Source organism: Pollachius pollachius, assembly GCF_949987615.1.
Source record: "Pollachius pollachius genome assembly, chromosome: 9".
NCBI classification, from domain to species: domain Eukaryota; kingdom Metazoa; phylum Chordata; class Actinopteri; order Gadiformes; family Gadidae; genus Pollachius; species Pollachius pollachius.
This window is the reverse complement of record NC_136942.1, coordinates 15,849,951-15,863,055: the sequence shown is the minus strand read 5'-3', so window position 1 is coordinate 15,863,055 and position 13,105 is coordinate 15,849,951. Positions and strand designations below refer to the sequence as shown.

The following is a 13,105-nucleotide window of genomic DNA, read 5'->3' as shown; positions in this document are numbered from 1 at the left end:
TGAGCTGCCCCTCGCCTCGGCCAAATGGTGTCCCAAGCGGGGGCGGCCAGAGGCGGGAGGAGACCGGCGCCCTTGCTCATTAGCCAGCGCCGGTTAGCTGGAGTCACAGTCGTTAGCTGGAGAACGTAATGGTCCAAAGCCCCTCCAGCCATCTGTCAAACGCAGCAGCGGCTGCATGGCAGACTCAATTTCTCCCCAGTGGGCCAACATGGGGTTCCGAGCCTGGAAAGTGCACGAGAGGCTTAATGCAGTCGTACATGGACGAGTGAGCTAGGCAAACATGGGCAGAGCCCAGCGCTCCCAGGGCTGCAAGTGGTTTGGCCAATTCCTAGCTCTCACCAACGGCACTGTCTCCCAGATCCAAGCCTACAAAATCTCTGCTGAGGTCTATGATGTCAGGGCTGTGGACACGGTGTACACTTTGCTTGTTAAAGCGCAAACTAGCACTGCATCCTTGTCCGTTTTACTCAAAACGCTAAATTACAGAGGCCGCGCTGCTGACATGATAAATGCACTTTATCCAACCCCCAAATGCCCAAAGCCTAATACACATTTTATGTTCTATCTGACCAGCTTTTATTACAAAAAGCTTTTTGCACCCAAACCAAGCTCCCATCGGGCCGCTGGCTCCCATCCCCTACCCATGATGCCTTTTCAACATGTTGCGGCCTCGCAGACGTAGAAAGCTCCATTATATCCCTGGCTCCAATAACCCCCCCCCCCCCCTTACGCACGTCTCTTTGGTTGAACTGCGGTTTGAGGCTCCTTTTCATTCCTTTTTTACAGAGAGAGGGAGGATGGGGCGAGGGAAGAAACGAGGGGGAAAGGGGTAATAGGAGAGAGGGAGAAAAATAGAACAAGGAGGATGATGATGATGGACGATGAAGGACTGGGCAGAGTGGCTGGTTTTTGAAAACCCCAAGTAAGCGCGGGAACGGAGGGGTCATTATGGGATGGGGGGAGGGGGGCTGGTGTGAAGGAGGGAGGGGCAGCGATGTGAGGGCTACTGTTGGTGCGCTTTCCGCACGTGTCCGTTAATGAGGAAAAGATGTCTGGGAACGGGGAGCTAGGGGATTGGGGGATGGGGGGGGGTGGGTTCAAGAGGGAGATTGAGGGGCCTACCGTACCCTGTAGAGTTAAACGGCTAAGCTTGAGCTGGATAGGAGAGGCACAAACACATACTGACTGGTATATCGCCGTCGTTCCTTTACATGCAGTCCAACAAAAGGATATTCAATAAAAAATAAAATCAACTGGAGATACTGGACCTGCTGAGGTATTTTCAAAAATGTGCTGCAGCGAAATACCACACGGAGCCGTCTGTTTCTTATCACCGTAGTGAGATTTAACCACTCAGGCCTCTCTCCCTTTCGCCCCCCCCCCCCCCCCCTCCCCCTCCCACAAACACACACAATCACACACACACACACACACACACACACACACACACACACACACAAACTCCCTTATTCACTGGAACAAGAACGCCCCTGTGTCTCTGTTTATTGACACATTCAGTGTTTTTGTTGTTATTGAACCATTCCTGGTGAAGCGGCTGCAGGCATGCCAGTGCCTCAAGTACCGTCGCCACCGGGCCTTGAAGTTTGGATGATGGAGCTCGGCCCTTGTTTTACCTACTCCCGTGATGTGTTTGGTCAACCTCGTCCCTGTTGTGTGTGTCTTTTCGCAGAGAAGAGACAGGACAATGGGAGAGTGTACTACGTCAACCACAACACCCGCACGACACAGTGGGAGGACCCACGCACCCAAGGGTGAGAGGGAGAGACAGAGACTTTGTGTGTGTGCGCATTGTGTGTTTGTGTGTTATCAATGGGAACATATTTTTGTTATTCTCAAGCTTGGGAAATGACGAAAACCACAGGTCGATCACTCCCATGTTTTAGTCATACCAGCCTCGTATGGGCTATCATTTTTTATTTCTTCATTCACTGCACTGATGCTCTTCCACACAATCCGTTCCCCCCCCCCCCCCCCCCCCCCCCCAGGTTATTAGCCTAAACCAGGCTTCCCTGCAACTCCTCAGTCAAGCACCTCCCAAAGACCCCATTCGCCCCCAAAACAAACTCAACAGCTCAATTGATATCCCAAATTTCACTACAGTCAGTCCGTGAGGTATTATGAGCTACGGCGGAGGCGGTGGTCGCGGCAGGGGGTGGTATCAGGGGGGAGTTAAACACCTCCACACCGCCGACCCACCAGGCTGGGACACGGCGTTATATGGGAACGGCCGTTCACCGTTAAAGCCGGCCCAGCGCTGTGCAGGAGGGCGGGGGGGGTTCCTCCAGGGCCGTGCTGACTGCGACCGTGCTCTCCCCTGTTGCAGGATGATCCGGGAGCCCCCTCTGCCCCCCGGTTGGGAGATGAAGTACACCGCAGAGGGCGTCCCATATTTCGTGGACCACAACTCTCGCGCCACCAGCTTTAAAGACCCCCGTCCCGGGTTTGAGGCCGGGTAAATATTCTCTTAGTCAAACCCCGAAAACCAACCCCACCTTTTTCCCTCTCCCCCCTTTTCCCCGCTCCCGTCCTTTCTCTCCACTGGCGTTAATCTGATTGGTGGAGGGGGTAATCGGCTGGGACAGTGATTGGTCCGAGCCACGATCCCTTGATGCACCTCTCATGTTGTGAGTTGGAGATGTGCGGTCCCCCTATTCTCCACGAGCCTCATCCTGGCTGCTTCTTCCTGGCTACCGCTCATACAACCATGTCTCCCATTTATTCTCAGTTCTCTCTTCATCCCAGAGGACTCATCTTCATTGTCACACACATTTCAGAATGAAAGAGATGTCTTATTAAAGATGACTTGAGACTGCCTAGTGCAGACTCAAGTATTGTGCAAGTATGGTACACTGGCAGATCTTAGCTGTGTGTGTGTGTGTGTGTGTGTGTGTGTGTGTGTGTGAGTGTTTGTTGTTTGCTACTTGGGAAAATGCTGTGTGCATGTAATATTTGTACATCCAAGGCTGCATGAAAGTGTATATAGTGTGTAATTAATACACACTGAAAGTATAATTAATGTGCATATTACAAGACCAATACAAAGAACATTGTAATTATGAGGAGGAACGACAGTATCCCTGTCTGTGCCCATGCTAGCGGGTACACACTTCTGTTGTGGTTTATGCTCCAGCACACCAGGACTTAAGCCCTGTATTTTTAGGTTGTCAGCGCAGGTTTTTTTAATGTAGTCCGCTGGTTGCAGGGTCCAAGCTTTGCAGGCCGTTGCTGCGGTCTCGGTTTCCTGACCCAAACCCAGAGATGTGCCTGGCAGCCCTCAGCCACACAGTCCTACTGCATTAGCAGGGGCCCTGCCCTGCCCCCTCTCTTCTCCTCTCTCTCTCGCTCTCTTTCCCACTTCTCTCTTGCCCTCATTCTCTCTATCTGCTTTTCGCTGTTTTTCCCCGTCTTGCTTTCTCTCTCTCTCTCGCTCGCTCTCTCTCTCTCTCTCTCTCTCTCTCTCTCTCGCTCTCTCTGTCGCTCTCTCTCTCTCTCTCTCTCTCTCTCTCTGCCTCGTTTTCTCCCATCACACTCTCCTTAACACTCTGTCCCTCTGTATAGTCCTCCATAATTTCTCGTACAATTTTTTTTTTTCTGTCTTCCTTTCTCCCGGTCTGGTTCTGGTCTTCTGCTGACAGAGCGCATATGTCCAGTCTGGGTGCAGCCTGTACTAACACAGCTGCTGTAGCTGGCTGCGTCTCTGTCTCGCAGCGCCGCTCGGGTCTCGGTCCCCCCGGAGACGGCTCGCATTCACCACTCGGGACAGAGTCAGGCAATTTCTCTCAGTGCTCATTCAGTGCGACGACGTTAAGCCATACTAGACGGGCAAAAGGAAGAAAACACTAATGACAAATAGACCAAAGTAAAACTGGTCTGGTGGGATCGACCGTCTGAACCAGATCTGTCCAGTCAAGTGTACTGGAGGGGAGGGGCGGGGGGGGCGTCCTCCGTCCTGCCTCGTGTCTAGACACTTGTAACGAAGACGATGGTTAAATCAATGTTTATTTTAACATTTGTCTCTCTCTGTCCCTGTGTGTGCGTGTGCGCAGGTCACGCCAAGGAGGTTCCCCAGGGGCCTACGATCGCAGCTTCAAGTGGAAATATCACCAGTTCCGTTTCCTGTGCCATGTGAGTGCTGCCGACTTGATTACCTGATCTGAAGTGTGTCTGATGGCATTGGGTTCGTTTCTAGATGGGGTTAGCGAGAAAGGGGTTCGGGTTAGACATCAAACGGCCTACGCGTGTGCTTGTGCACTATTTTATACACTTTCTATTTCACTTTCAGGAATATCTCTTGCCTTATTACAGGCCAAAATGTCGTTCACCACTTTTGATTCCTTGAGACTTTAAGGGAATGCGGCGTGTTAAACGTGGTCCCCTGCTTTTCTCCCCAGTCCAACGCCTTGCCCAGCCACGTGAAGATCTCCGTGTCCAGACAGACGCTGTTTGAGGACTCCTTCCAGCAGGTGAGACCCATGAACGCTGTCCACCTTACTGGCCAGCTCCTCGTTCGATCACTCCGGCGGCTGTGTTTCACTGCACCGGTCGGTCAGAGGGTCTCATGGGTGTGTTTTCCTCAGATCATGAACGTGAAGGCGTACGACCTGCGGCGGAGACTGTACATTATCATGAGAGGGGAGGAGGGGCTAGACTACGGAGGCATAGCCAGGTGAGCATGCGCTCACACACACACACACACACACACACACACACACACACACACACACACACACACACACACACACACACACACACACACATGCACACGCACAAAACCGTTAATACCACCCAGACTAAAAAGGTCCTGAGATTGTTTATTTCTGTCTCTTCAACAATTGTTACTTTGCACCATAGCCCATGTGTGTGTGATTCTTGTTGCTGTTTATTTTATGGTGTTTCATTGTTGGTGTTGGTGGCTTCCTACCCTCCCATGTCTTTCGATGTCTCCATCCCATCATGCTGTCCCCCCCCCCCCCCTCTGTCCACACAACTGTCTCCCCTCTCGGTTCCCCTGTACTGTATCCCCCCGTCTGTCTCTGGGTGTCACTGGTTCCTGGGTTGCCGCTGTCCTCTGTCGTGTTGCATTGTGTGTCTGTCTCCGGTGTCGCGTCAGTGGTTTTACCCTATGGTAGGTGACGTCATGCTGTTCTACCACAGGGTAGAACCACGGACAGGATGTCGAGGGGTGTCTCCGTCCGTTCCTCCCTCCCGTCCGTCAGTCCGTCCGTCCGTCCGTCAGTCCATCTCCCATCCATTCCGTCTCTGAGCGCAGTCTAGCCTTCTCCACCGAGCGTACACACGCACGCCCACGCACCCACGCACACACACAGGCGACTGTCACACCCGGGGCATAGGGAGGGTGTGTGGCTGGGGTGTGCTCTGTAACGTGGTGGTGGTGGTTGGGGTTGGCACGTTCTCTCATTCTGCTAGAATCTTATTCCATGTTGTTGTTTTTCTTATTCACGCTTTTTTTTTTTTCTCACTGTTGTGTTTCTTGTTGTGTAACATTTTGACATTCAGGTCTAAACAGTATATGTCATTGTGTTTTTATTTTATTATTTGTATAATATTTCGTTGGGTTCTAATACGTAGAGCTATATTTATTCTGTCTATATATTGTATTCTAATTTGCTTCTTTACTTCTTCTGTTTGATAACTGTGAATGTCAAATGTGTTTTTAAAATAAATTGTTTTAACATTTTCTAAATGACATAGTTTTTATATATACCCGGTATGTATTGTTTGATATACCTGATATAAAGATTATGACTAAGTGCACATTCCCGCAAAACGACACACATCATCAATGTGGACCAGTGTTTTATCACATCAATTAAAAAAGGTCAGATAATGAAACAGAACCTTGCACTGGGTCCTGACAACGGGGAACCAAGGCTCAGTAATGACCTCCTGTCTCCTGTCCACCCTCTCCCTCTCTCCAGGGAGTGGTTCTTCCTCCTGTCCCACGAGGTGCTCAACCCCATGTACTGCCTGTTCGAGTACGCTGGCAAGAACAACTACTGTCTGCAGATCAACCCCGCCTCGTCCATCAACCCCGACCACCTCACCTACTTCCGCTTCATTGGGCGGTTCATCGCCATGGTTAGCCACCCCGAGCTGTTGCCTGCTCGGCTATGCACCCTGTGGTCGTGTGTTTGTGTATGTGTGCGAGTGTGGACCCTTTTTTTTCCTGACCGTGCGTTGCTTTTTTACACTCCTGTTTTCCCAAACCTCAATCGTTTGCCAGTTCCTCCTCCTTTTTCTTTCTCTCTCTCTCTCCACTCTAATCCCGGCTCGCCCGCCCCTCCCCACCACAATGATCTCACTGCCACACCCAGCCCTCGCCCCCGTCGCCGGCCGAGGTTGTCTGTATTTAGTCCCTTAGATGCTCTTCTCCTCATGAAGATGCTCCTCTTCCATTGCTCCGCTGTGACCCTCTGGCTCTCTTTCTGTCTCAATCTCTTGCTCGCTATCTCTCGTATGCTCTCGCTCTCTCTCTCTCTTTCGCCCTCTCTTGCTCTCGCTCTTCTCCTCTCTTGTTCTCTCTCCCTCTTTCTCTTTTGCGTTCTCACTCCTTTTTTCTGTTAAGCCCTTATATTTAGTTGTTGCTCTTCCTTCGGTTGAGTTGACCCGTGCTGCAGGGTCCGGGGGCAGAATTCAGATGTGTGAGTCAGCCAGACGGTGTCTGTGTTGTTGTTGGATCGGCCGTCCATTGCGCGCTCTCAAGTGCGGTTTTGAACATGCAGAGAGCCCCATCTGCGTCCCCCAGGCTCCCATCACCAGCCCTTCCATTTTCTTAAAAAAACACACACACACACACACACACACACACACACACACACACACACACACACACACACACACACACACACACACACACCCACGCACACAAGCCGAAAAGTGGCAGAAGTGTGCATGTCTTATGAATGAGGTCAACGTTTAGTTATTGTTTGGGGAATACACCCTTCAACAGAGCAGCATCATCCAGTCTAACCTTGAGTCTCCTTTTTGAATGTTTTCCTTGTCTGTACCCAGGCCCTGTATCACGGGAAGTTCATTGATACAGGCTTCACACTGCCCTTCTACAAGCGCATGCTCAACAAGAAGCCCACCCTCAAGGACCTGGAGTCCATAGACCCCGAGTTTTACAACTCCATCATGTGGGTCAAGTAAGTACAGCAGTCTTTCCTCTCTTATTCAGTATGAATCAATGCTTGATGCTCCTTTTTTAAACGTTCCCGACTGCTTAAAGCCCCACTGTGACTGGCCTTGTGATTGAAGGATGCTATTTAAATACACATGCCTTGCCTTCATTTGTGTGCCCTTGTCCAAAAAGAAAAGATAGATATTGCAGTAGGACGGGCTATATTCATCACACGAACATCATGCCTATTGGCACAATAGGATATGGCACAGCTTACTGCCCTGACACACACGAGACGTTTCCCTCATAACCGCCGTCTGTGTGCGTGTTCTCTCTCCTTTAGAGAGAACAGCCTAGAAGAGTGTGGCGTGGAGCTCTACTTTGCGCAGGACATGGAGATCCTGGGCAAGGTGTCCACGCACCAGCTGAAGGACGACGGGGAGAATGAGCTGGTGACGGAGGAGAACAAGGAGGAGTACATCAGGTGTGTGGAGTTGTTAAGTTGCTGAAATAAAATGTGTGCGTGTTGAACATTCCAATAATAATAACCCGATCCCTTGAGATGCAGCCTTTTTCTTTGTGTGTCTACTGCTAACTTTTATCCTTTCTCCCATATTGTGATCATTTCTGTCCCTTCCTGTCTCACTCGACCTATCCCTTTGTGTTGCCTCCCCCAGCCTGCTGACCGACTGGAGGTTCACGCGGGGCGTCGACGAGCAGACCAAGGCCTTCCTGGACGGCTTCAACGAGGTGGTGCCGCTGGAGTGGCTGCGGTACTTTGACGAGAAAGAGCTGGAGGTAAGGGACAGGAGTTCCTGAGTTAGCTTTAGCTCTAGCTTAGCTGTTTTTAAGGCCTCAGAATCAGGGGGTACCTGTTTTTCGTAGCACAGTTATTTTCATTCAGTGTTTTCTGCTCTTCTCGAAAGAGTCCTGCCTCCCAGCACGAGAGATCACTATCCATCCCTCTGAATTCAGGATGTTGGAACCCCTCACACCGGGTCCACTGGCTAGAAGCCTAATGGTGTTTACGTCATTCTCTTCCAGCTGATGCTGTGCGGGATGCAGGAGATTGACCTTGCAGACTGGCAGAAGAACACCATCTACAGACACTACACCAAAAACAGCAAGCAGATCCACTGGTTCTGGCAGGTGTGTGTGTGTGTGTGTGTGTGTGTGTGTGTGTGTGTGTGTGTGTGTGTGTGTGTGTGTGTGTGTGTGTGTGTGTGTGTGTGTGTGTGTGTGTGTGTGTGTGTGTGTGTGTGTGTGTGTGATTATGTGTTCTGTAGAGATTGACAGATGTGTCTTGCGTCAGGTGGTGAAGGAGATGGACAATGAGAAGAGAATCCGTCTTCTCCAGTTCGTCACAGGGACCTGTCGCTTGCCCGTCGGGGGCTTCACCGAACTCATAGGTACGGCAAGGCACTATTATTGCTACTATTATCGTTGATTTATTGTACTGTTTCATGTTGGCCAACATGAGTAAAAATCCTATTAAATACACACACAACACAGTAATGCTAGCATTAACACAGCATTTGTTTCTCTCTGCTAAAGCAAATAAAACTTGAGTCGACTTTGGCACTCAATCGTTCTGTTTGTTTGTTATCCGCCTGTACAGGGAGTAATGGTCCCCAGAAGTTCTGTATAGACAAGGTGGGGAAGGATACGTGGCTTCCAAGAAGCCACACATGGTAAGGAGACCAAAGACACTTGCAATCCCAGCTTTGTTGGTTTACGTATGAGGTCACTGAATCATCGCCCGCCTGTGATGTGACTTAACCAGCATCTATGTTCTCCCCCTCACAGCTTCAACCGCCTGGACCTGCCCCCCTACAGGAGCCTGGAGCAACTGAGAGAGAAACTGCTGTTCGCCATCGAGGAGACTGAGGGATTCGGCCAGGAGTGAGGGGGGGAGGGCGGGAGAGTTGCACAGAAAGCAGGCACGCGGGCGGGAGAAGGGGGCTAATGGGATTGCTTTTTGTTTTTTCTTTCTTCCCCAACTGTTACTCTTTGGTTTTTAATTATCACAGAGACGTGAAACGCCCTGCCATCTGCAGATCGGAGCTGCCTCTCGCGTTGGGATCATCGTGTTTTGAGTAGGAGAGCAGACTGGGAAAGGAGGAGCATATGTTTGATTCAGCACCTATGTGTGCCTGCACATTGTCATACAAATGTATGTGTGTGATTGTGTGTGTGTGTGTGTGTATGTGTCTGTATGTCCCATCTGAATAAGTGTTATGTTTCACTAAGAGCCCAACACTCTCACACACACACAAACACACACCCGAAAAAACACAAACAACCTCCCCCCAAAAAAGGATTTCTTCCTGTTCTCACTGAGACAAGCGCTTGTCAACGCTTTCCTCCAGTGAGTTAATACAGGCTTACTTCAAAAAGCATTCACAATAATAGCACAGCTTCATGCAAATGCAGTATATCATATCTATCGAAGAGATGTTTAATAGGAACACGAGAGAAAGAATAAGAGTGAAGAAGTATTGTGTATGTGTGATGACATGTCGAGTGTGTGCACTTGTGTGTGTGTGTGTGTGTGTGTGTGTGTGTGTGTGTGTGTATTGAGGAGAGGCAGTGAATGAGTGCCACTAACGATGACTTGTGCACCTCTGCTGCAGAGGCCAGGAAGATGAAATGTGATTTTATTTTTATTGTCCATCAATTGTGAGATTCTGCATTTTTCCTGTAAATAGACAAAATAAATGAGACTTCACTCTTGAACGGATGTGTGTGTGTGTGTGTGTGTGTGTGTGTGTGTGTTAGAGAGAGAGAGATATGTAATCAAGATAGACCACTTGAAAATTATTAGTTATCAATCAAAAACCTGTATGGCAATGAATGAATCTGACATACGAATTGGCAAACAGTCAGGAACTGAGACTGGCTTTTATTTGATATACTTGCATGAACCTATTGAAACATGAACCACACTACATGTACATATAGTTATTAGCTGTTAATTGCCTTGTTTCAGCCCCTGAATGCCAGATCACTTAAAAAAAATGCTCTATCTTGTTTCACTTCAGAATTATTATTATTATTAAGTAAACTGAAAAATGTATTCAGGATGATTAGAGAGAGAGCGGAAACTCAACCTAAATATTTTGATCACATTTTTATACTATTTTTTAAACTATATTTTGTCTACTGTATTTCACCAGGAGGGCAGTGAAATACAAAAATAAGTAACTGGCTGGCTCTAAAAGCATGCTGTTCAATATGTTCCATAAATATTAAACCGATTATTCATTGAGCCATGGAAAGCCAACTCACTAATGAGTAAGTTGTTTTGACGTCATCATAAAGAGAACATTTATGCTTGCTTCACTTTATGACTCTGCCCAATGACTGTACGGTGGCGAACTTAAGGTTAAGAAATTAACCAAGGTTTTCTGATATATGAGTGAGGTATCTCACCAGACCACAGTGAGATACCGAGCGAATATTGAAAGAAAACTTAAGGTTAAGAAATTAACCAAGGTTTTCTGATATATGAGTGAGGTATCTCACTGTGGTCTGGTGAGATACCGAGCGAATATTGAAAGAAAACAGCCTGTCTCCTGCAGTACAGGAAAAAACAATGACAAATAAATGGAACATTTTAAGTTTTGTAAAAGAAAATGCAATTTCTCAAAGGCTCATATATATATATATATATATATATATATATGGGCAATTTAAATATGGGCAATATTCAGTATGAGACCAGTTGGTCAACCTTTAGGAGATGGCAATGAACAAAAATTTCAAAGGCCTTAACCTTGCTTTATAATCTAGTGATCTGAATGTTGCAGCAGTAGGCATATAGGTGTTTTTACTGCCCTCCTGGGTTTCATTCTCATAACTGATAGAGAAGTTCAACCTTGTTCTTACTGGACAATAAAGTAATATTCCATTAGTCATCATACTCTATTCTATTTTATTCTATTCTATTCTATTCTATTCTAAACTAAACAGAAACACCGACTCCAACGTCTACATGATCACAGTTATACTTATCTGCTACTTTAACATAAGAAACGGGTTTAGTTGGAATTATTCATGACCCCTTTTTGCCTCCTTTATTCGAGAGATAATTGGTATTACTAGGATACAATACGTTAAGATATATTTATATATTAGGTATAAGCCTATAGCATACTGTTCATTGTACCTGACATTATACTTGGCATGATAATTATTCTGCTTAAACTCATAAATGTAGTTTATTATCTTTTGACACCGAACATAGTTCCACATTTCAACAAACCTTTATTGTGAAAGTTTTCTTCAACGATGACCCGGAAGTAATTCTTGCAGCGATGTCCTCGCCGATTTCTCCCAAGTGGCTGACTTCGGCCTAACTTATCTTATCCAAATTGCCTGATATAATGTAATTATTACAAAATCAAACTAGTTTCCTGAACTCGATATTTTTAGCAAGTTTGAGCAGGATGTGGACTGCCGATGATATAGCAAAAATGTGCTACGACCGTTTTGATGGTCTTCCGAAGAGGGGCAAGCCTGAACCGGGGAGAGAGTGGACCCTGCTGGCCGGTGTTGTAAAAGTCACCCAGAGACTCGACAGTGGGAAAGGTGCTCAAATATAATAATTTGTCAAATATATAGTTTTTGTTTTTCATTGGTCAATCATTTCATAAATGTCGTCCCATACAGAAAGTTACTCATTGTAGATATTTTCAAATCAAGATTAGCAGTGTATATAATTTCTATCTCAATTTTCTTTGCAGTTGAAAAGGAGGTGGTATCTTTAGGAACTGGGACGAAGTGTATTGGGCGCACAGCCATGAGCTCCAAGGGTCTGTAATGTTTTTAAAACATTTACTATACTATAATACTCTTAAGGCTTAAGGTCTTCACAAAGCTCAATTCTGAGCGAAAAATAAGTGTGTGTTTCTCTCTAACTTCCTTAGGTGATGTACTAAATGACAGTCATGCAGAAGTCATTGCCCGACGGGGATGTGTAAGGTGTGTTCCTGTGATGTTAGATGTATCAACGACGCATAGTGATTTTCCTTTGCCTGTGGTCATGGTGTTGGTTGTGTGTGCCGTGCCGGGCAGGTACCTGACAGAGCAGCTACGCCGGGCGGTGTGTGGCCAGGGTAGTGTGGTGTTCTGTGAGGCTGAGGAGCAGGGGCTCTGGAAGCTTCGGCCGGGGGTCTCCTTCGTCTTCTTCACCAGCCACACACCCTGTGAGTAGTTAAGCAGCCGTGATCCGTCTCGTTCAACACGGAGCAGCCACGCTGAATCAATTGGGATGTGAGGAATCCGCTCTCCATCGCCTTTTTAAAAACCGTGGCGATCCAACCAGGGGCATCGGCCATACAAACAGATGATTCATATTGTTGTTTCTCCGTTTCCATCAGAACATTAGTTAAGGGGAAGGGATATCAACAGTAAGAATGGGCTGTGGTCTGACATGCTGCGCCAGTGTATACAGTGTGTGTGTTTCAACAGGTGGGGACGCTTCCATAATCCCCATGACTGACCTAGAGGTTCAACCGTGCCCTCCTGTCAGAGCCACCGATCCGCCTGAGGGATCCAATGAGGTGACAGCGGGGGGCAGGACCTCAAAAAGGAAAGGGGAAGAGCCGGCGAGAGAAGGACAACCCTGCAAACAGCCTCGTTTAGAGAGGGACAGGGAGGACGGTCCAACGTCAAGCAGGGAACCTTCCAAGCAAGCAGGAGCCACAACCAACCACCCGCTCCCTGTCCAAGAGCAGCCAGAGAACGGGGCCTCAGACGGTGCCCGGGCCCTCAGCGGAGGGGACCCGGCTCCGGCCCCGGACGTCCACAGAACGGGGGCCAAGTGCGTCCCAGGGACCACCGCAGACCCCCGCCTGCCAGGAGTGGCCTACCACAGCACAGGGGTGCTGCGTGTGAAGCCAGGCCGCGGGGAGCCTACCCTGTCCCTCTCCTGCAGCGACA

The 13,105-nt window shown here is 48.2% G+C and overlaps 2 protein-coding genes across 5 annotated transcripts in view; both read left to right on the top strand.

The window, feature by feature from the left end:
- Positions 1-9,077, top strand: part of wwp2 (WW domain containing E3 ubiquitin protein ligase 2) — a 31,151-nt gene extending 22,074 nt beyond the window's left edge. For 3 of the 4 annotated variants that reach the window (XM_079743306.1, XM_079743305.1, XM_079743308.1), the window contains 13 exons: positions 1,691-1,772; positions 2,345-2,473; positions 4,068-4,146; positions 4,413-4,484; positions 4,599-4,687; positions 5,961-6,120; positions 7,054-7,187; positions 7,506-7,646; positions 7,840-7,960; positions 8,207-8,311; positions 8,475-8,571; positions 8,781-8,853; positions 8,969-9,077. In XM_079743306.1, the coding sequence (XP_079599432.1) occupies positions 1,691-1,772; positions 2,345-2,473; positions 4,068-4,146; positions 4,413-4,484; positions 4,599-4,687; positions 5,961-6,120; positions 7,054-7,187; positions 7,506-7,646; positions 7,840-7,960; positions 8,207-8,311; positions 8,475-8,571; positions 8,781-8,853; positions 8,969-9,068 (1,382 nt within the window). In that variant the 3' untranslated portion in view covers positions 9,069-9,077. The remainder of the gene's footprint in view (positions 1-1,690; positions 1,773-2,344; positions 2,474-4,067; positions 4,147-4,412; positions 4,485-4,598; positions 4,688-5,960; positions 6,121-7,053; positions 7,188-7,505; positions 7,647-7,839; positions 7,961-8,206; positions 8,312-8,474; positions 8,572-8,780; positions 8,854-8,968) is intronic. The other variant, XM_079743307.1, reaches the window with a different exon arrangement.
- A 2,440-nt stretch (positions 9,078-11,517) lies between these two features.
- adat1 (adenosine deaminase tRNA specific 1) overlaps positions 11,518-13,105 on the top strand; it is a 5,665-nt gene continuing 4,077 nt past the window's right edge. Inside the window, exons 1-5 of the mRNA XM_079743329.1 lie at positions 11,518-11,752; positions 11,908-11,976; positions 12,091-12,145; positions 12,239-12,369; positions 12,635-13,105. The exon at positions 12,635-13,105 is cut by the window's right edge and continues 139 nt beyond it. Of these exons, the coding sequence (XP_079599455.1) occupies positions 11,611-11,752; positions 11,908-11,976; positions 12,091-12,145; positions 12,239-12,369; positions 12,635-13,105 (868 nt within the window). The 5' untranslated portion in view covers positions 11,518-11,610. The remainder of the gene's footprint in view (positions 11,753-11,907; positions 11,977-12,090; positions 12,146-12,238; positions 12,370-12,634) is intronic.